This window comes from Micromys minutus, assembly GCF_963924665.1.
Source record: "Micromys minutus genome assembly, chromosome: 4".
Taxonomy (NCBI): Eukaryota; Metazoa; Chordata; class Mammalia; order Rodentia; family Muridae; genus Micromys; species Micromys minutus.
In genome coordinates this window covers 55,566,600-55,589,470 of record NC_137973.1, presented here as the reverse complement: position 1 = coordinate 55,589,470, position 22,871 = coordinate 55,566,600, and the positions used below count along the sequence as shown (strand labels likewise).

Below are 22,871 nucleotides of genomic sequence, written 5' to 3'. Positions count from 1 at the left end.
ATGGTCTACCAGGGGACTTATCTCTGGAAGAGTAATTCTCCCCTTCTTAGCAACCATTAATTGCCTGTAGTTCTGTTAGGAGTGGGACCCTGTGAGATTTTCCCTATCCATGCTGGCTTGACAACTGGTATTAACATTATGCAAGTCTTATTTAGGCGACCATATTGTCACGATCTGGGACGCAGCCTTCCTGTGGTATACAGAGGACATCATCTTACATTCCTGTTTAAGCTGTTTTGTGCATTCATGACTCACAACAAAAGCAAACCTTCCTAAATAGCACTGGGAACAATGCAAACACCACACGCAAAGAAGGACAGAGAGCATCCGAGTGGATCCCGTTAGGAAAGATATGGCGTTTCAGAAATGTTTACAAAGCTAGGTGCTTTTACAAAGCTAGGTGCACCTTAAGAATGGGTAAGAAAGGTGTGGTTAAAAAGAACAGGCAGGAAAAAAAAAAACAAAAGAACAACAATGTAAAACGCATTTCTGACATGAATCAGTTCTACATACATTTGAGAAATGTTAAGTAGCTGCAGATTATCAAAATAAAGTGGGCGGATGGGCATGTGGGCAGAGGCAGCAGTGTTAGCAGCAGGTTGCAGCCAAGCACTTGTGTGCTGTCTCGTGCCATTTTGCTGGCTTGGCCTGCCAAGAGTCCAGAAGGCAGGATTTACGCAGACTATAAGTCTGTGAAGGACTGCATGAAAAGTATTTGTGAAATGTGTAAAGAAGAGAATGTAACCCAACATCTCCCATCACATATGATACTGGTCAGATACTTGATATGATCAACGATCTGGCAGATCTCAGCTGTCTTTATTTTACAGAGCTGATTCACAAACGCATCAGCCTTCTAATAAAGACTGGGTCAGACAGAAGACCCATGTGCTTTCCTTCATAGATACCCAACAGCCTGGGCAGTAATTAAGCTGGAGGCATTGGGGGTTGGGGCAGACTTGGGGCAGGTGTGTACAGTAAGCTGTAGTGAAGTTTTCCGTGACGGTAATCCTGTTTCCATTTTTGCTACACTCTAGTCAGGCTGAATGGCTGGCAATAAAACATGAATGATATATTTTAATTCTGAAACACCATTGCCCCTTTGCTGCTTTTGTTTGTTTGTTTTACTTAAACATTGCTATTTTAGTTCAGATACAAAGTGTTCTTTGCCAGTTAAGGTTGGTACCAGTCCTTGAAAAGGTTTGGATCTTTATAGCAGTGAGTGAGCAAACCCTTCATGGGAGACTGAGGCTGGTGACAAGGTCAGTTATGTCCTCTGGAAAAATCTTAGTGAAAAATAAATGTTCGGGGTGGGAGGAGAAAATAAAGTGGGTGTTTCTGGCCCCCTCCCCCCCCAAATAAATGTTTGGTTAGATAGAATAGTGAAGAATTTCAAAGCGTGATACAATGAATGCAGACGGCACCCTTAATACAACCACAATATCACGGTGGCCTTGAATGTGCCTTAGAGATTAAGCAGCAGGAAGTGCATATGGCTGGCGTCACAGCTGCTCATCACTAGAGGCCACTTTCGAGGTCGTGCCTCCCAGGGATGTCCCAAGACTGAGCCCACCAGGACACGAAATCAAGACTGTTCTTCTGAGACCTAAGAAAACTTCAGCTAGAAAGCTCCCCAGCAACCCCACTAGGCTTTCCTTAACCTCTGCAGCTGTCTAAGACAGGAACACACAACCTGCCTCCGTTTGTCCCCCCCACACCTCACAGACTGGATAGGACAATCACCCTGACCCCACTAGTCTCTCCCCACATCATTCTCCCTTTTCGTTTTCTAGAGCATGCTGTGTTCTCTAGGAAGCTCTGCGGATTTCCACAGGTCAAAGAAATACGCAGCAGTACCTGTAGTTAAACAGTCTGAGTTCTACATTCTTCCACGAGACGCCGTTATCTTTGCATTGGAATGCTCTCACTTTAAAAAGCAGGAGGGAATAGGAACTCCACAGGAAGACCAAGAGTCTAACTAACCTGGACTCCGAGGCTCTCAGAGTCTGAACCACCAACCAAAGAGCACATGTAGCCTGGACCTAGGCCTCCCAGCACATATGTAGCAGATGTACAGCTTGGTCTTCATGTGGGTCCTGAGCAACTGGAGTGGAGGCTGTCCCTAAAGCTGTTGTCTGTAAATGGGATATGTTCTTCTAATTGGTCTCCCTTGTCAGGTCTTAGTGGGAGAGGAAGTGCCCAGCCTCTCAGAGACTTAAAGTGTCAGAGTGAGGGGACACCTGGGGGGACACTCATTCAGAGGAGAAGGGGAGGGGAGAAGAGAACTATGGGAGGGGTGACCTAGAGAGGGGCAGTGAGCAGAATATAAAGTGAATCAGTAAAAAAATAAAATTAAAAAAAGAAAGCACAAAAATTAGGTTTTTTTCTGAAATTGAACTACATTTGTGTTTTCAAATTTAATAATCAATAACAAGTACTAGCTGGTATATATAGTCCAAATGCGTATGAAGGAGCAGCTCTTTGTGTTTATCGTCTTGTAATTAAAAGGCACATTTATTTAAGAAGAATAAGTATCACTAGGATGGAATGACAAATAAAATATCTCCTGAAAATAAAGGGTTAACACAACCCCATCACCAGCTCTGTATCATAACAAAGAAAGAGCACCTCCCATCTGGAAATGTACCCCACTTCCAGATTCTGGGGCTACAAGCCAATTCTACAGACCCTACTAACTTCATCCCACTTAAGTAACAATGCTAGTAAAGATACACAGGGGACAGAGGTCACGGAGTATGTGATAATTCTAGTAAAAATATACAGGAGTCACGGAAATAGTTGTTTATGTTTTGATATCCAACATTTGAAAACTATAGTCAACATTATCTAAGCATATAAAAGAAAATCATCTAAAAAAACAGCCCCAAATTTTTATCCTTTATTATTTTAGACAGGGTATCTAGTCCTGCAGGGCTCTGGGTGACTGTGTGACCCTAATTCCTCACCATCTCCACCTATGGAGTGCCAGAATTACATGTGTATGCAACCATACCTGGCTTATGCAGTGTTATTGATCAAGCCCAGGACTATGAGCATGCTTGGCAAGTATTTTATCAAGCAGGCTGAATCCCTAGGCTCAGGACCCATGAATTCCAACCAATAGAAGCAAGCTTAAAAATGAAAATGATTTCTTTAACTGTTAAATTGTGCAACACTTCATCTCATGGATGAGTTCTGGACAATAAAATGTTTAGTACTGAGAAATAGAGAGTACCAAACCATAGTACCATCAGTAACCAATTATAGAAGTATAGTATATACAATATATATCATATATATTGTAAAGTATATATTATATAACAATGCAATAAACATTAAATATCAATATCAACTTAACTCTTTCTCACAATGTTAACGTTAATAAACACCTTTTATAGTTCAATTTTCATGAAGCTAACCCAGATAACTAATTTTATTAATAAACCATTTTAAATAATTTCATCTCATGAATAAATGGTCTTTTACTGCATCGTTAGAATAAAGGCTAACTTTAAGATAATATGCTGACAAAAGCCAATGAGCGTGAATAGTTTCTTTATTACCATAAGATTAACTTAAAAAGTAGTTAGGATTTGCCTCTTAATAACCACACTAACATATTTATCCCTTATAAAAATATTTTATAAAATACTTGGATTGGAAGATAACTATAAATGGTAAAGTATCTTCCATTTGGCCTACAGAGAGAATTTAGCAAAAAGAACCAAACATTTATAAATCTTTGCTCTTGCTGTTTTAAAATGGATATTTACCAGCAGAGGTCACTATTACACTAGGTTTGTCTAGCTATCATTTAGATATTAGAAGATATTGGTTGGATATGTAATGAAAATGAAAATGTCAATATGAAAGTTTAATTAGATACATACTCTACAAATACAAAAGGGCATGCCTAGATAACTTGTTTTATACTTTGAGCAACCAGCATACTAACTCATTTTGTCCTGTGGAGTAGAGGCAATTGTATATAATAATGAATGCATATTTACTCGTATTTATATATAGTAACGAAAGCAACAAGGTTGTTACAGCATTATATAATCATCATAAGATTATAAGAATATAATCTTGTAATTTTAAGAAGTAAAAAGTATGATAAATGCTCAACAATTTCTGGCCTCTCGTCTTGGTGGGTTTCTGTTCTTTATTCTATCACCTAAGAGAACAATAATAGGATATTTTTTTTGGTATGGTTAAAAAAATACTGGTAATAACATTCAGTAGTTTGCCCTAAATCCACTTCCCAATCTCCAGAAAGCACTTGCCAGATTTGGATAACTGCCTGTATCCTTCATCTACAAACACAGCACATACTTTTCGAAATAAATACTATTAATAGAAAAATATGAGTACACATTTAGAAACTGTGGAAAAGAACTCAGTGGAAGATCTGATTTGAACCAGCCAGAGAGGGTACATAGATTTCTAAGATTAGGACCATAGACCTCCTTCTGTTACTAGGTGAATTCTCATGCCTGATTCCAACTCAGAAGAGATTTACAGAAAGTTTGCCAGGAAATCTGATATTTCCAGATATGCAAACAGAAAATATAACTGAAGAACAGAACTTGTGGGTCTTAGCTAAATGAGTTCATAAGTTTGTACCAACCAGCATGCTGCTATAAGAAATAGTTCTCTGGTCAATTAACACCAAAGAAAGTATCCTAAGAAATAAAGTCATCTTTGCAGGGCAAACATGTCCTGTGTTTTCCTTAAACCAGACTGCCAACAGAGCACATCTTACAGCACGTGATTCTCCTGAGAGTCAGAGAAGTTACTTTACCTCGTTAAAGGATCGGAGTATTTGCCTACTTCCTCACACTCCATGTGAAACACACGGGAGAACGAGTCCTGAAAACAGAATGACAGCATCCTTGAGACATGAGTCATGGAACACACACACACACACACACACACACACACACACACACACACACACGATGTGCTGCACCTGACAAAAGCTTTCCAGTATACACTTCTGCTGCTAGTAAAACTTGCATATGTTCATGTGTGTCTGTGTATGAATATGTGTGTATTCATGTGTATATGTGTTCATGAATGTGTGTGCATGTGTCTTCATGAGTGTGTATAAGTGTGCATATGTGTTTGTATGTATAGAACTGTGTGTGTTCGTGTGTGTGTGTGTGTGCGCGTGTAAGAGAGAGTGTGAGCGTGTGTGTGTGTGTGAGAGAGAGAGAGAAATAGAGAGAGTGTGTGGTGTGTGTGTATGAGAAAGTGTGTGTATGTGTGTGTGTGCAAAAGACTGTGTGAGAGGGTATATGAGAGAGAGGCTGTGTGTTGGGGGAGAGAAAGTGGGGGAGGAGGGAGGGAGGGAGGGAGGGAGGGAGGGAGGGAGGGAGGGAGGGGGCCAGAGGACAACCTCTGATGTCATTCTCAGGAACGTTGTCCTCTAACCTGGAGCTCACCACTTAGGTGACCTGACTGACTCTCATGCCCCAAGGATCCTCCTTTCGGCCCCCAGAGCGCTGCAGTTACATGCTTGCCCCAACATTTGACATCCCTGTGTGGATTCTGGGAGCAAATGTGGGTTCTTAAGCTTTCAAGGCAAGGACTTTGCTGGCTCAGCTATTTCCCCAGCCCATGGAATTTTTTTTCTAATGAGATATACCATTTGGCAACATTTAATAAGGAAAATAAAATAATTATGAGACTTTAGTGATATCAGAAAATAGTTTTACCTTATATTACAAAAGAAAAATTCATAGTGCTCCATGCTGTCCTTACAGTCAATGAAGAGAGATCGGAAAGATACACAAGTGTAAGACAAGAAAAGTGTAATTTGGGAATGGAAAAGCTGAGTACATTTTGAAGGGGCTTATGTTTTTATTTTTACTCATGTTGAAGTAGTTTTAATCCACAAATAACAGTAATAACAACTCAACTAAATTCTTTTCTAAACCCAACAACTTATTTTTTCAAAAGAGGTCAGAATATATTTTTAGCCATATTGTTGAGCTGAGAGGCAAACATTGATCTAAACCAACTTGTTGCCATGAGGGGTATTAACTGCTAAAAATTCCAGGGAATGTTCATAAAGTGAGTTTTACATTTTTTTTTAAAGGAACACTTCTTTAGAAAAATTTTTAAAAATTAAATGGTGAAGAACAGATCACCGAAGGAAAATGACGTCTGGAACTGAGTTCATGAACTCTGACATGAACTTTTAAAAAGCCAGTAACTGTCTTGTAATCATTTTCTATCAAATATTTTTGAAGTGAATAGAAATATAAAAATAGTATCTACCCCACTGATTATTGTTTTATACAGTGAATTTTTATCTGATAAACTGTTAATAAGAATTTTATACTGATCAGTGCGTCCATTCTAACACACACGTTAAGAGGATAATGAATCGTCTAAATAACCAAGCCAATTAAAAATCTAGTATTACTGAATGTCTTATATTAGTCTACTTCTACCAGAAATGTCAACTCAAATATCCTATATGAATTATAATTGACCTATTCAAGCGATGGTGCTTGCTTTCTAATAACATACCAATGAACAGTCTCCTCTTAGATTATTGGAAAAACAACTACCACCATAAGGAATAGTCCATGGTTCATTGAGGAGAGATAAAATCTGCATGAAACAAACCTGTGGCGGCCAGAGGTCTGGTTCTCAGGCAAACTCTAGACAGACATTACGCATAACATTTAAGCATAAGTATCCATGTGAGATATTGATGAAATATGATAACTCTGAGAGTGTTCCATCCCTCTCTTAGCAGACTAAAATCCTGTGTTTTAGAACAGTGGGTGATTTCCTATTCCTGGGAAAAGACGTAGGACTTAGAAACTCCTTTTGTTCTACCCACCACCTGCCTAGACCTGCAGTTTTCCTAAATAATTTCTACTCCATTCATTCAGAATGTGAGTCTATCTGCTTTAGATACCAAGGCACCGCAGCTCCTAAGGGTTTAGTCTGCACGGTGCAACACAAGGGGTTCCCCATTAAGACAGAGCAGCCCCAGGCAGCGGTAGCACAGAGAAGAAATCCATGGTCAGTGGCAGGACACCAAAGGCTCTTGCTACCTTCACCTCCACCCTACTTCAAAAACAGTTCACCCTTGCATTGATTTTGCATTAATATATGCACTGGGAGTTGGGGTGTGTTCCAAGGAAAAATAGTGTTAAAAATCAGAACGTGCTTTCAAGGAATGCATTTTGCAAACCCTAAAGTCCCTCTGTGCACTCACCGGACAGTCTTCATCCACGATGAATATGGTGCACTTCTGCACCTGCATGAAGGAGATAATAGTAGCAGCTATTTTCTTCAGAATGACTTCTAGTGACTGCTGCTCTTCAAAAATTAAGCTAGCAAGGTCAAGTAATACCTGGATGAGAAGAGGTGGAGGATCATGACTGTGCAGAGACAAAGCAATACAGTGTGCTAAAGACTGTTTATTAGCAAGTCCCCACGCTACTATCAAACCCATGTCTGTGTAGCTAATGCAGCCCTGCACAGATTATACAGTCAGAATAGCAGAAAGATCATAGGGACTTAGACTAATGTAACCATTTCTTAATTCTTCCCTGTAGTTTGGTGAGCCAGGGTAAGTTTGTAAGTGTGTATTACTAGACTTTTGTTGAGATTATAAAATAGAATATTTACAGTATCTACCTGATGGTGAATGGTTATAAACTTCTGAGATTGGCATTACCAACATGGTTAATATTTCATAAAGTACAAAGAAAACAAAGTTTTAAAACTCCTCATTCCTGTACCTTGACTCTGATCTCTTCAGATCTTACTCCTGCTGCAGCCTGCCTACAGAAGCCCCGCATCAGTCCCCTTCATCTCCGAGGGACTAGACCTCCTGTTGCAGACACAAGACCCCCCTTTGGGTCTTTCCTTCTAATTTATCTCCATTTTTGGGACTCCCTGCTGACCCACAGAACAGTTGGATATCAATAAGAGAAATGACAGAGAGAATACAAATTCATGCAAGCCGAGCAACCTGCTGCAGAATGAGAATTCAGGCAAGACAGAAATCAGGAAGGAAATGTAAAACATTTTAGAAGTAAATGATATGAAAACACAACATGCCCAAAGCGGTGGGACACAAGGAAGGCAGCTCTAAGAGACAAGTTCAAGTTCACAGCACAAAGAGAATCTCATAACAATGGCTTAGTATCTAACTAAAACCCCTGGAAAAACAAGAAAAAATAATAACTACAGAGAGTATATCGGAAGAAACAGACTCATGACAAAAATCAATAAAGTAGTAACAAAAATATTACAAAGAATCAAGGAATAAAGAGTTGGTTCTTTGAGAAAATTTACAAGATTCCAAACTCTTAGCCAAAGGACAAAGATATATCCAAATTAATAAAATTAGAAATAAACAGGGATATCACAACTGACATCGGGGAAGTCCAGAGGAGACTCACAAAATATACTTCAAAACACTGTATTCTCCCAAACAGGAAAAAAAATGAAAATATATGAATACATTTCTTAATATGCCTGGCGTACCAAAGTTAAATCAAGATGAAATAAATTTAGTAGACCCATAATTTCAAGTGAAATAGAAGGAATAATTTAAAAATCTCTCAACTGAAAAAGCCCAGATGGGTTCAGAGCAGAGTTCTACTGGACTGCCAAAGAAGAACTAATGTCAACACTTCTCAAATTACTCTGCAAAACAGAAACTGTAGGAACATTACCTAATTCTTTCTATGAAGCCACTATTACCAAGATAGCAAAAATATGCAAAAAGAAGAAAGAAAGAAAGGAAGGAAGGAAGGAAGGAAGGAAGGAAGAAAGAAAGAAAGAAAGAAAGAAAGAAAGAAAGAAAGAAAGAAAGAAAGAGACCACCAGGAACAGCTGAGGTCCAGGAACACAGGCCTGGTGAGACTGCGCTGTGAGTAGCTGGGGCACAGAGAGGTCTGGGCCGAGTGCATGGAAAGTGTGCCCCCCCCCGTGCCCCCCCCCCCGGCCAATTGGTTCAGGGGAGCAGGAACTCTGCCTTAGGGACTTGGTTTCCAAACAGAGGACCTGTGTATGCAGAACAAACGCTCAGGCCATCTGCCACCTCGAATAGCCGAGATCCAGGGACACAGGCCAGGTACACGGGAGAGACGGGAACCAATCACTGACAACAAGACCACGTATAATCACAGACAACGAGATGGCAAGAGGAAAGCAAAATAACTTACCCAAGGGAAACCAAGACAACCTGGCAACACCAGAACCCAGCTCTCCCATCACAGCAAACAGTGGAATGCCAAACACTCCAGAAAAAGAAGACTCAGACTCAAAATCATACCTCAAGATGATGATAGAGATCCTTAAACAAGAACGGAAGGAAAAGCATAAAGAAATAGAAGCTTTTAAAGAGGAAACAAGAAAAACACTTAAAGAAATCAAAGAACTAGATGAAAACAGAACCAATGAGATGAAGGAATTGAAGAAGAAATTTAAAATGGAACTGGAAACAATAAAGAAAACACTAAAAGAGACAACTCTAGAGGTAAAAAACCTAAAAAAAAAATCAGGAGTCACAGATGTAAGCATCTCCAACAGACTACAAAAGATGGAAGAGAGAATCTCTGGGGCCAAAAACAACAATGAAAACATAGACAAAACAGTCAGAGAAGATGAAAAACCCAAAAAGCTCCTAACCCAAAATGTCCAGGAAATTCAGGACACAATGAGGAGACCAAACCTAAGGATAATAGGAATAGAAGAGGGCAAAGAATATCAACTAAGAGGCACAGTAAATATCTTCAACAAAATCATAGAAGATTCCCTACCCTCAAGAATGAGATGACCATGAGCATAAAAGAAGCCTACAGAACTCCAAATAGAGTGGACCAGAAAAGAAATTCCTGCGGACACATAATAGTCAAAACGCCAAGTGCCCAAAGCAAAGAAAGAATACTAAAAGCAGTAAGGGAAAAAGGTCATGTAACATATAAAGGCAGACCAATCAGAATCACACCCGACTTCTCAACAGAGACTATGAAAGCTAGAAGATCCTAGACAGACATCATGCAGACCCTAAGAAAACACAAGTGTCAGCCCAAGCTGCTATACCCAGCAAAACTCTCAGTCACCATAGATGGAGAGACCAAGATATTCCAGGACAAAACTACATTTACACAATATCTGACCACAAACCTAGCACTACAACGAATTATAGGTGGAAAACCCAATACAAGGAGAGAAACTACATCCTAGTAAAAACAAGAAAATGCCTAAGCAAGAAAACCAAAAGAAGAAAAACACACAGGCACAATTCGACCTCCAAAAGCAAAAATAGCAGAAAACAGCAATCACTATTCCTTAATATCTGTTAACATAAATGGGCTCAATTTCCCAATAAAAAGACATAGAATATCAGACTGGATACATAAACAAAATCCAGCATTTGGCTGCACACAGGAAACTCATCTCAGAGACAAAGACAGACACTATCTCAGAGTAAAAGGTTGGAAAAAAACCTTCCAAGCAAACGGCCCCAAGAAGCAAGCTGGGGTGGCCATTCTAATATCGAACAAATTAGATTTTTCAACCAAAAGTTATCAAAAAAGATAAGGAAGGACACTTTTTACTCATTACAGGGAAAATTTGTCAGGAGGAACTCTCAATCCTTAACATATATACTCCAAATACAAAAGCACCCATATTCATAAAAGAAACCCTACTAAAGCTCAAAAAATACATAGCACCCCACACAATAATAGTGGGAGACTTTAATACCCCACTCTCACCAATGGACAGATCAGGGAAACAGAAACTGAACAAGGACACTGTAAACTAGCCGAGGTTATGAACCAATTGGAATTAATAGATATCTACCGAACATTTCATCCTAAAACAAAAGAATACAACTTCTTCTCAGCACCTCACAGCACCTTCTCCAAAACTGACCATATAATTGGTCACAAAACAAGCCTCAATAGATATAAGAAATTGAATATAGATATTGAAATACTCCCATGCGTCCTATCACATCATTATGGTCTAAGGCTGGTCTTTAACAACAACAAAGACAACAAAAAGCCCATATACACATGGAAACTAAACAATGCTCTATTAAACAATACCATAACTATTCAATATAATACTTAAAGTTTTGGTTAGGGACCCAAAAATTGAAGGAGATCAAGGGGTACAATAGAAAAGAAAGGGGTCAAGTATTTTTATCTGCAGGTGATGTGATTTTATGCTTAAAAGACACCTGAAGAGCCTATCAGAGGATGTCTAGAGCTAATAAACATCTTCGGCAAAGTAGCAGGACACACAACTAACAGGCAGAAAATTAATAGCTTTCTTGTATGCAAATGGCAAACATACTGAAAAACAAATCAATGAAACAATACCTTTTGTAATAACTGCAAAAAAAAAAAAACCCAAAACAAAGCAAAACAAAACCATATGGCTTGGAATAACTCCAAACAAGTGAAAGATTTGTGGCATAGAATCTTTGAGACACTGAAGCAATAATTGTAGAAGTAAGCGGATGATCTCTCAAGTTCACGGCTGGGTAGTATTAATATTGTGAAAATAGGCATCTTACCAAAAGTCATTTACAGATTCAATGCATATGCACATATGTGCTTCTTGTTTTGTTGTATTGGTTTTGTTTTTAAGAAAGGGAAGGAGGGAGAAAGGGAGGGAGGAAGGGAGAAATGGAGGGAGAGAGAGAGAGAGAGAGAGAGAGTGTGTGTGAGTAGGGCTAGGGAGATGAGGAGGAGGCTGTGCAAGAGGTGAAGAAGGAAAAGAATATGACCCAAATATATTTTGTGAAAAAACAAAACATTTTAAGTTCCCTCTGAGCTTTTCTAAGTATCATCTTCTGCTTCTGGATGGTATGGAGGTCTGTGTAGACTCTCGCAAAGAATTTACATGATGAGCAGAAAGACGTTTTCTCCAGAGGACTCACTGCGTGAGACGTCATGCTAACTGTGTGTTTTCTTTAGAGGACTCACTGCGTGAGACGTCATGCTAACTGTGTGTTTTCTTTAGAGGACTCACTGCGTGAGACGCCATGCTAACTGTGTGTTTTCTCCAGAGGACTCACTGCGTGTGTGTTTTCTCCAGAGGACTCACTGCGTGAGACGTCATGCTAACTGTGTGTTTTCTCCAGAGGACTCACTGCGTGAGACGTCATGCTAACTGTGTGTTTTCTCCAGAGGACTCACTGCGTGAGACGTCATGCTAACTGTGTGTTTTCTCCAGAGGACTCACTGCGTGAGACGTCATGCTAACTGTGCTTGGGAGGACAGGGTTCCGTAAGGTGGACTCGGGAAGGAGAGCTTTCAGAGAAGAAGTGAAGTGAATTATGGGAGCACACAGCACAAAAGGACATCCAGGGAGACAAGAATCCTCATGAGCAGAGGCAGCCAGCCAAGCCCCATGCCTCCAGGAGGAGTGGGCTGTAACCACGCAGAAGGGATGTGGTGTATTTGTAAATTTAACTGAAATTGAGGTGAAGAGAATAGAGTAGGGGGTACGGAGAAGTCTACAATTTAAGAGCACTGTGTCTCCCTTCCTTTTTTTTTCTTTTTTGGTGCTGGGAATTGAACCCATGGTGGTCAAGTGGCCTGCCACTGAGATAGAGCACCAGACATAGCATTAATCCTGCAAAAAGAAAATAGAGTGTGGAGAAGTTTTCTGCAAAGTCATAAAAAAATGATTACAGGAACTGAAGGTTTCCTCACATCTCCAGTCTCACCCAGATGACCTGACATACAGGCATGTTAAGAAGAAACCTTGTGAAACTGTTATGAACACAAAGCTTAGAAATATAATTATATAAGACAACACAGGTACTATTTTATATTTAATAGATAATAAGCACAAAGCATTTGTAAAGAACCAAAAGGCAGAACCTGAATGCTCATCAGAAGACTGATGACCCTTAAAATCAGGGAAACTCAGCTTTCCAATTTACAGTTTCACACCAACCAGAGGGGTGCAATGGTAAGTCAGGTTTCTTCATACATGCAAGGATTCAAAAAGACTACCTCATCGATGCTGTTTCTTAGACACTTAGCTGAGAACATGCTGGAGCAAAACAGGATTTAAGTAAACAAGAGGTAAGAGATCCAGAAAATAGAATTTTCCTAAGAGATACTTGAAGGAACGTTCCATGTTGCTCTACACACACCAGACATGGAGGGGGAACTTTAGGGTGACAGTAAACATGGAAATCCTTAATTTAGACATCGTAAAAAAAGAGATCTAGGAAATGTGTGAGAAAGTTGAGTGTGTGTGAGGGGCAGGAACAGAAGATTGCATTAAAGCAAACAGTTCCAAGAAACAAGGGAGGGAATTAATATTGGGGGAAATTAAAAGCTATATAGCAAAAGCAATACAGATATGTTTATAGCATAATTACAAATTAGAATTAACATAAACAAAACTTAAGAACGGTTCATCATAGCTTGTAGAGCAATATGCATATTAGCAACTTCAGCAATAAATACAAAAGAAAGGTTCAGGTAGCAGGTCTAAGAAGCAGGATTCAGGAAGGATTAAAAGAAGACCAAGGATGCTAAGATGCTCCCTTGGTAAACTATGGAACAGGGTGGTGGCTACAGTTGAAAAGCTAAGAACATGATTTAATGACACGGATTCATCTACATCTCTGAAGGCAAAGAACATGGTCTAACAGCGACGGTGCCTCTGAGCGTGGGAAACAAAAAAAGGAAATGACCATCAGAAAGAAACAAGACTGTTTACAAGACCAAGTAGCATGAATTGAATTTTAATTGTTTGCCTTCGTAATTCGGATAAAAACCATAACAGTTTTTTAAACAGGCTGCCTTGATCTCCTTAGAAATGACACTTACCTGATTCCTTTTGTTCTCCAGCAGCGAGGTTTCATAGAGCTGAGCATTGTGAAGAACAATGCCACAGAATGCCAAGTAGGCAGCGAAGTCCTGGAACAGAGACAGTAACCATTGGAGCGGCCTAGGAAACTGTCTACAACACTGCCTGAAACATAAAGCTTCTCATGGGTGAGATAAATACAAAATACCAAAATGTGGGTGCTTGCTATCCACAAAAGTAGGAACGGATGCAAAGTAAGTGTTGGCCAACCGACACAAGCAAGCAGATGACCGAGCTTATGTTGTATGAGGAAGAGGAGAGGCACCGGAAATGACAATTGTGTATGAAGTTACAATTTTCTCTATATAAGATTTGGTGTAACATAATATGCAGTCACTGATAACTGGATACTAATCCCAGAAAGCTCTGAACATCCCAGAAACAACTCACAGACTATGTGAAGTTCAAGAAAAACAAAGGCCACAAAAAAAAAAAAAAAATGAAAAATCATTATGCTTAATCCTTACACACCAAGAAAACATTGACTATTTCCAGGTTACATCTTGTTTTACATGTAGTTTATGCTCATTGTAACTAGTAAGATTTCAATGCATACTATCAAACCTTTAAAAAAATCAAGTACTGACAAAATGTATTCATATACTTTTATGCAAATATGCTTTTAAAATCTGTACATTTATCTCTGTTTTTTAAAATAAAGTTGTTCAATTAAAAAAAAAAAAGATTTGGTGTAGATTGTCCATGACACTAAGATGCAAGCCTGTGAAGGATCAAATAAACAGCAAATGAAAACTCACATATTTAAGAGAACATTGGCTGTAACAAGTTATGTAAGGCTGCAAGTATTAGTTTAAATGTGTCTTTTTAATATGAATCTGAATCCTTTTTACACTGTAATAGGGAGATGTGCTCATGGTTAAGTTAGTGACTAAAGCAGTCTTTGAGATGGCATGATTTTTCCACACCTATGGATATATTTTGTCAAGATGTGATACAGTCTAAATATTTATTAAGAGTGGGTTTATTCCAATGGACTATATAAACAGTGGACATGCAGTTTATCTAATAATCATGTGTTTCCTTTCAAGTATTCAGGTGTGATTAACAGCATAGAAGTATACTACTCAGACTTTAAAAGGCACTTCCGACCGTTTGGATCAATAAAAACACGGGGGCCAGCACAGGTGTCAATACTGTTATGTAACAGACACACAAGTAATCTCCTTGTTTGAATGTCTTTCGAATTAAAAAGCCTCGACTAGTTTTCAGAGGAGCAACATGCTAGCAATGGCTTGGAGCAGCAGAGATGCTGTGGGCTATGACAGATGTACAATACATCTTCAGTAGATAAAACGCATCAATCTCTGGGGCATGAAGGTATAGGCAGAGACTTAAGAGAGACCAGGAATGGAATCTTGTCAGTGTGGAATGTGGAATGTTTTTCTTCACAGTTGGATGGGAAAACAGTCAGATAACACTGATGGCTGTTCTCTTGAAAGCTGAATTCCTATAACCCATCCTGAATTTACACCTTGGCCGGCCCTCCTGTGTGAAGTTTATAAAACTAGGAGATTTGCTTTACCAGCAGGAAAATGCCTCTTCTCAGCCAGTGGAGGGCTTAGAGAAATCCTTTTCCCCTCAAGGATGAATTTTTGTGCGGCACTTACTGGAGGAACAACGGGGAAAAAAAGGACACAGAGGACCTTCGTGTGCACCCAGCTCAGGGGAGTGCTGGCTGGTAGCTCCGTGAGGGGGGAACACGGGGTTCCCAAGGACACTCAAGCACCATCAGGTCACATGATACTGTAGTGAGCTAAAGACCTTCTAAAATTCATGACATTTTTACCTCTTTTCCTCTGGAAAAAAATTTGTTGAGAATTTCAAAGCTGAGTACTGTAGTTACATCTTTTCTTCCCACCCTCTTGCCTCTCCAACTTCTTCCATGCCCCCATTTCCTTAACACACACACACACACACACACACACACACACACACACATCATGCTACACATCATTTTTAACTGACTTTGTTTTCTAAGCAACCATTTCAGCAATGCCCTACTCCAGAGGTCATGTGCTATAGAACACGTCTCTCTAAGCGGGCATCATGCCAGCCTCTGGCTTTGTTACCTTTTCATCTTTTTCAGTGAATGTCCCACCATTTCCTGACTTCTTGTTGATGGCCTGAGCTACACCAACCACCTAGGATAAGAAGAGAAAAGTGGCACATTACTTTTCTACTAGCTTCAATTCCTCAAAGTGAATGTGCTTACAATGCCCAAAGCTGAAAAGCTAAAACAAAACTCTGGAGTCCAGCCTTTTATTCTTAATAAGGATAGTGATATTCCTAATTTCCTAGAGCCCAAACCTCATTGGACTTTGAGATTTCATTTTATAACCAGATTAAGTTAGCAGGCAACTGTGTTTTAAGTGAATATTCTGCATAGTTTTCTAGTACAAAAAAAAAGCAGAACAGTCTTTTATATTTCCAATAAAATATATAACTAAACAAACATTTTCCATAGATTTTAACTATTTGTAAAAGGCTAGGTGCTCATTCACTAAAAATGAAGCAGGACCCAGCGGCCAGTTACAGAGGAATGTAGGGGAATCATTAGTGCGCAAGAATTTCTCATGTAGGAATGTGGCTCAGCTTCTTTTGAAACTCTGGCCTTGAAAATTATTTGACCTTCAACAGAATTATTTTTGGGAAAAGAAGTTATTAAAAAAAAAAAAAAGCAAAACAGGAATTAACAGGCGAAGCCTACTTTCACATAGGTCAGAAGGAATTTGAAAGATAAACTGTACTTACGTTGGCCAAGCTAAACTTGGCCTGAAAGCCTTGAGTTTCACAAAAGGTTTAGAAAGACTTGAAGAAGCTTCAGGGGTGTTAATACTCGTCCAATTCTAGCTTCAGGTTGAGGACTTACTTCAAGTCAGTAACAACTTAAAACTCGCTTCAGTCCCCTTTCAGTATAAATCTTACTGTTTCCTTCTCTCCCCAGTTGACACAGGATAAACCCTCAAGTGCCCCCACTTTAGGAAATGCAGCCTGAATTCTGCATAGGAGATGTTCACTAGGTCCTAATTCTCTACCTACAAGAAGAGGTACTCTCAACACTGATTTGTTTTTGTTTTCTCTGTTTTTTTTTTCTTCTTCTCTCCTTTATTGTATCATAAAAGAATAACATACTTTTTTATAAGAAGAGAGTTACTCGTTTATCCTAACTGCCTTTGTTGCCCTCCGTTTGACCCCCTGACTCTCACAGGTCCCTGTATACTTGAAGTCTTTCTCTAGTCTCAATGACAAATGCCGGGGAAAGGTTTTGGCTCAGGTCAAGCATGCCTGTTTATAGCTAGGTATTTTCACTTGAAACAGAACTGATGAGAACAACCCGAGGGGACCTAATGTAGCAGTGTGAGGGGAAGCACCCTCATAGAAGCAGGAGGAGGGGAATAAGATAGGGAGTCTTCTAGAGGAGAAACCAGGAAAGTGGATAATGTTCGATTTCAAAAAACGATAATGGGGTGAGGGGGAACAATGTTTGGTTATTCATTCGTTATTCAACAAGTGCTAACCTGCCTACTAAAAAACTCAAAGAAAGCAGATGGGATGAGAAGGTACCCAGACGGAGTTCAGAGTTCAGTGGACAGAGAATGGCTCATACAGAAGCAGTATGTCTGAGATGAGTTTTATGGTGCAGTTGCCCATATTGGGGGCACAGTAGCAGGACACTTCTCAGAAAGGGTAATGTGTCCACTCAAAAACTCACTTACTTAAAAACTGACCCCAAGTCAAATTAGAGTAATTCATTAATCTATCAGTATGCTACCATAAATTGACAGTGAGGTAAGTCAACATTAAAGTCTTAGAAGAAACAAAACCATCTGTACAACTCTGAAATCAAGAGCTATGGAAGCCATATTGTGATTTGATGAGGTTGTTGAAGTCCCCTGTAAAGGAAGCCAATGGAAAGGCCATTTGGGTCTCTGAGCTCCCAGAATACCAGCTATGGAAACTTTAACCTGGTCAGTGGGCTGTATAGTCGGTGCCCAGGCAACAACTGGGATAACCAGAGAGACCTATAAAAGAAGAAGGTGTGTGGGTCAGGGAACATTAATACCCAAGAGAAAAGCTGACTCAAAACACTGCTGGCCCCAAGGAGTTCCTGGTGTCTTCCATTTTAGTATCAGAACACTTAGAACAAGGTTTCCTAGCAGACATATGAGGGTCCCTGGCCTCTCCCTTTAGTAAAATCTATGTTCCAATTTCTCTTTCTTTTTCCCTCCTCTTTCCTTACCCTACCATCTCTCTCTGGTTTCTTGATTGAGACACAGTCTCTCTCACTCTGTATGCTGGGACACCTTTGACCTTGCAGCAAGCCTCCTTACCCCACCCCTCATGTGCTATGCTTGCTGGCATAAGCCTCCAGACTTTTCCTTTGAACTTAAGTTTTACTTTCAGTTTTTACACTCAGGCATATTTATGTATAAATAAATATTATTTGTGACAACGAGATTTAAAGTTTTCTTTCTGGTTTAAAGAAAAATATTTTTGAAGCCATACTTTATCTGGTTTCTTTCCTTCCTGCCTTCCTTCCTCCCTTCCTTCCTTCTCTCTCTTTAGATACTAGTGCCTCTGAGCCACTTCTAAAGGTTTAGCTTGAACAGTAAATTCGCCCTGAGCAGAGTAGGTGTTACCTACTGTTTGTTCCGTGGTTTGCATGATCCTGAGGTGAGAATTTGAACTTGCTACCTGCATGGGGTGCAGGTTTGAGCAGAGGGCAACCTCCATCATTGCTTGTCATGGCTGCTGATGGATGGAGATGAACTCAGATCACAGGTAGAATTTCACAGGTAAGACTTTTCACAGAATTCCCTTTAAGCCCACTGGCCCCCACCTGTGGTGTGGACAGTCCACAAATGCCCTCACACACTTCACTCTCTCCACACGGAAACTCAGACACCAGAAGCCCATTTGGCTTTTGGAAGTTCAATTTCCTAACCTTGCATTCCTCACTTGGCTTCAGACATCTACTTGGCCCCCTGCCCCAACACCATCACTCTTTTAAACACATTTGTACAGTTTGTACCATTTGGTCCTGGACTAGTTTGTAGAATGCTAGGATTTCTACATCAATCTTCTCTTCTTTGTGTCTCAGAATACCAAAGGTTTTCTATGCCGTTGGACCCAAGAAGCCACAGGGAATTAGTTTCAGATTCCTGCCATTAAGATGCCAAAATTTGAGAACAGTAAGCTACCTCATATAAAATGACATATAGTTTGTATCCAACACACACACACACACATACACACACACAATCTCAACCTTCTTTCAGGCCCTGCTAGGTTACTAATAATGTACAATGTATCATAAATTAGTAGTTACTATATTGAACTATTCAAGTAATAACAAAAGAAAAGGTTTACATATATTATAAACAAACCAATTTTCTCCAAATATGTTTATCTGAAGTTAGATAAATCCATGAAGGAGAGCCCATTGTTACCGAAGGCTGACTATATTTAATTTCTTCTAATGGTGAGATATGTACTTAGACAGTTTTATAGAATAAAATATTCCAACAGTAAATTACTCATACTCTCCAGTGGCCGATGATTTTTCTACTACATTGTAGACTTAGGTGAGAAGGTTTTTGGTATCGTTTCTGTTTTAGTTAGGATTCTAAGTATGATATTCACATTAAGAACTGGGCTGGAGAGATGGCTCGGCAGGTAAGAGCACTGGCTGCTCTTTCAGAGGACACAGTTTTGATCGTCAGCACTCCCAGGGCAGCTCACAGCGATTTGTAACTCCAGTCTTAAGAGATCTAACACCCACTTCCTACTCTGAAGGCATCAGGCACACACACAGTACACAGACACACATGCAGGAAAAACATCCATACACATAAAAATAAATTTAAAAAAACTAAGCAAGTAGCTACATGTAGCAGCACAGGTCCGTACTCCCAGCACTAGGGAGGCTGAGGCAGGAGGTCTGCTAAGATTTCAAGACCGACTTGAGCTACACAGTGAGTTCCAGGTCTGCTAAGTTTATAATAAAAAAAAAGACTGTATCTCAAAAATAGATAGAATGATAGATAGATAGATAGATAGATAGAGAGAGAGAGAGAGAGAGAGAGAGAGATAGATAGATAGACAGACAGACAGAACCCCTACCAAAACCAAACTAACCAAACATACATCAGGTATTTCTCTCAAGAGATTACTAAATCAGGAGGGAAGAGTAAGTGTGTGTGTGTGTGTGTGTGTGTGTGTGTGTGTGTGTGTGTGTGTGTGTGTGTTCTTTTTCCTTCATAAGAATGACATACTGAAATCATCATGGAATAAAGCAATAGGTTAAGAATAGACACCTGGGACTATAGCTCAGTGGTAGAACAGTTGTCTTCCATGACAATCACAGTTCAGTCATCAGCATCAGCAGGGACAAAAGAAAGAAAGGGTAAAATATTTACCTAAAGTCACACAGAGCAAAGGCAAAAAGACATCAGTAGTCAGAATTTGAGTGCCCTCTGCCTTCCTCCTGTGATTGTAAAAGCTTTCCCTCTGGTCTGCTATGAATCACTCTTTGAACAAATTGGTCCATTTTCTTAAGATCAAATAATTACTTTGTGGTTAACTTTGTTGTTGTTTAGTTTTTAAGACTAAGTTCATTTTTAATTATTATAGCTTAGGCTAGCCTGGAACTATGTAGGCAAGGCTAGCCTGGAAAAGCTGATTATCTAGCTTCCTGGTCTAGAGTACTGGGATTACAGTCTGAACTATACAGCTTCAAATAGCTTCCTGGGGCAGCTTTTATTATGAGTATTTGTTCAGGCTTCACATTTGAGAGTCCAAGCCACCATGGCTGTCAGGGCAATTATTGGGACACCCGTGTGCTCGCTGCCTATCTCATGCCCTGTCCTATGTTTTCAAGCAGAAAGGAGCCTCTGTTTACTGGCAATCCGCAGCATCGACAGGGCTGAACAATCTCTAGGAATGACTCAAGTGTCTGAGCGAGCAATGTGGAGTGTGACAGCTGGTCATGTCAGGGACAACCCATCACTGTCACAGAGAGCAGCCCCTTATTGAATAAGCACTAACCCCAGACATTTGCTGAGGTCACCCATCAGTCTCAATCCATCTCCCTATATCAGTTTCCGGGGAGGCTCCACATGGATCAGAAGACATGGGAGAAACAGAAGAGATTGTAAATCCTGACATCCCACCCCCTGGCCACACACCACCTCAAGAAAACCAGAACAGGGCAACACAATGTATATACAGCACCAGCAGTAGCCAATATTCCCAACTTGTGAAGAATTCACCCAAGGGTTCTTTCCCAAATTCCACTTACTCTGCAAATAAATGAGTTTCTTTGGAGGTTGGACATGTCCTCCCAGTGCAAATCGAGAAATATGCATATGTTAATTTTTCCCCAATAATAAAAGGAGAATGGTGCTGATGCTGGTTACTTTTCTTGCAAATACCCGAGAAGAAGAAACGCAAATGGACAGAGGTTGTGGATGAGCTATGATACGGAAATAGCAAAAATAAACCTATTCCTCCCCTTGCTCTTGGTGATGGTGTTTCTTCACAGCACCAGAAAACCTAACTAAGATGCATCTCTTCTTCTTGAAATTCAGCCTGGAGGACCAATTTTCTCCGTATGGTAGAGAAGGAAGTAGGATTTAGATGAAGGTTCAACATAATTCATTCCCTGATATAGATATTAAAACAGAGTTGGGTTTAAAAAGAAACATGAGTCACAGAAGGTGACAAAGGACTGAGCCTATGAAACTTTAGGTCTTAGCTAAATACAGATACTGGCACACGCATTTACTTAAGAGTCGTAATTTCATTGATAGTTACTAGAAAATGTGCGGAAAAAAATATCAAAATCTATTCAAGGTCTAATTTTGCAGCCTTGAGTCAAACATTACACAAAGAAATTCTTTACTTTTTATCTGCAACTGTTTCCAGATCTTTAACACTCTCACCACTGAGGGCTACATAAAACTCATCAAAATTAAATTTATGAAAGAAAGTGAAAAATACCCTTCAACAAGCATCAGAATGGTTAGAGAATGTACCCATGATCCCTCTGCATTGTGAAGAGTGGTATGAACCAAACTGTCTAAGCACTCTAAATGAGGTCTCATTTGAGTGACAGCGCACGGTGCCAATGGGCTCCTCAAGTCTGAACCATGTACCCACCATCTTTTCAATCCAGGTCCATTTTGTAGATGTAAAGATTTTGCCTATTAGACTGTTCTTCATCTGCTATTCTTAGGAAACGTCCCTATCCCCCCCCCACACCCTGGGAAAGTGGTTACCTTCTTCTCTGAAAGTATACTTGTTTATTATCTAAGTGCTAATGTGGAAAAGGGAAGGATCTTCAGCAGCACAGCTTCCAGTCCAGAACAAACAGAAACCGCTCCCAGCCAGTCTACTTTGTTTCTAAAACAAACCTACAAGGAGGAGCACTGCAGGGGAGAAGGCTCAGGGAACAATTGTTTTTAAAAGCAGGCCAGCTCTTTAAGACTAAAATAGACCCAGACCAACTGACAGTCCACTAATAAACTTTGCCGACTTTTGTAATTATATTTTCCTTGGAATTGGAGGGTTATAGGCACAACTGTAACATTCTATTTGTACTGAATCTCCTTGTCAAATCTGAAAAGCCCTCCACTGTTAGGATGGGCATAGATCACCAGATCTTCAATCCCTACCTTCACGTGCACCAAGCACTAACAAGGATCATGGGAGCAGGTGTTTCCTCCTGAAAGGCTGCGGGCAAAGACACAAATGGACACAGCAGCAGGCTCTCGGCCTTGCTCTGCAAAGCCTCAGCTCCTTGGTCCAGCATCTCATGTGACTGCTGGAGCCATTTAACACCCACCTCACACAGAATTGCTCCTGGGGCACAAGCCCTCTCACTCCGAATGAAAAACTTAAAAAGCACGAATTCTGCATTCTGTTCTTGATGTCTGCTCTAAACGTCCCTCATTCTAACCATT

General features: G+C 40.0%; 1 protein-coding gene across 2 annotated transcripts in view; it reads right to left on the bottom strand.

Annotated features, from left to right (window-relative positions):
- The window catches only part of PDE5A (phosphodiesterase 5A), a gene marked incomplete at its 5' end in the record, with an annotated part of 121,547 nt that overhangs the window by 61,030 nt on the left and 37,646 nt on the right, over positions 1 to 22,871 (bottom strand). For both annotated transcript variants that reach the window (XM_080916311.1, XM_080916312.1), the window contains 4 exons: positions 4,805 to 4,872; positions 7,241 to 7,378; positions 13,848 to 13,937; positions 15,978 to 16,049. In XM_080916311.1, the coding sequence (XP_080772437.1) occupies positions 4,805 to 4,872; positions 7,241 to 7,378; positions 13,848 to 13,937; positions 15,978 to 16,049 (368 nt within the window). The remainder of the gene's footprint in view (positions 1 to 4,804; positions 4,873 to 7,240; positions 7,379 to 13,847; positions 13,938 to 15,977; positions 16,050 to 22,871) is intronic.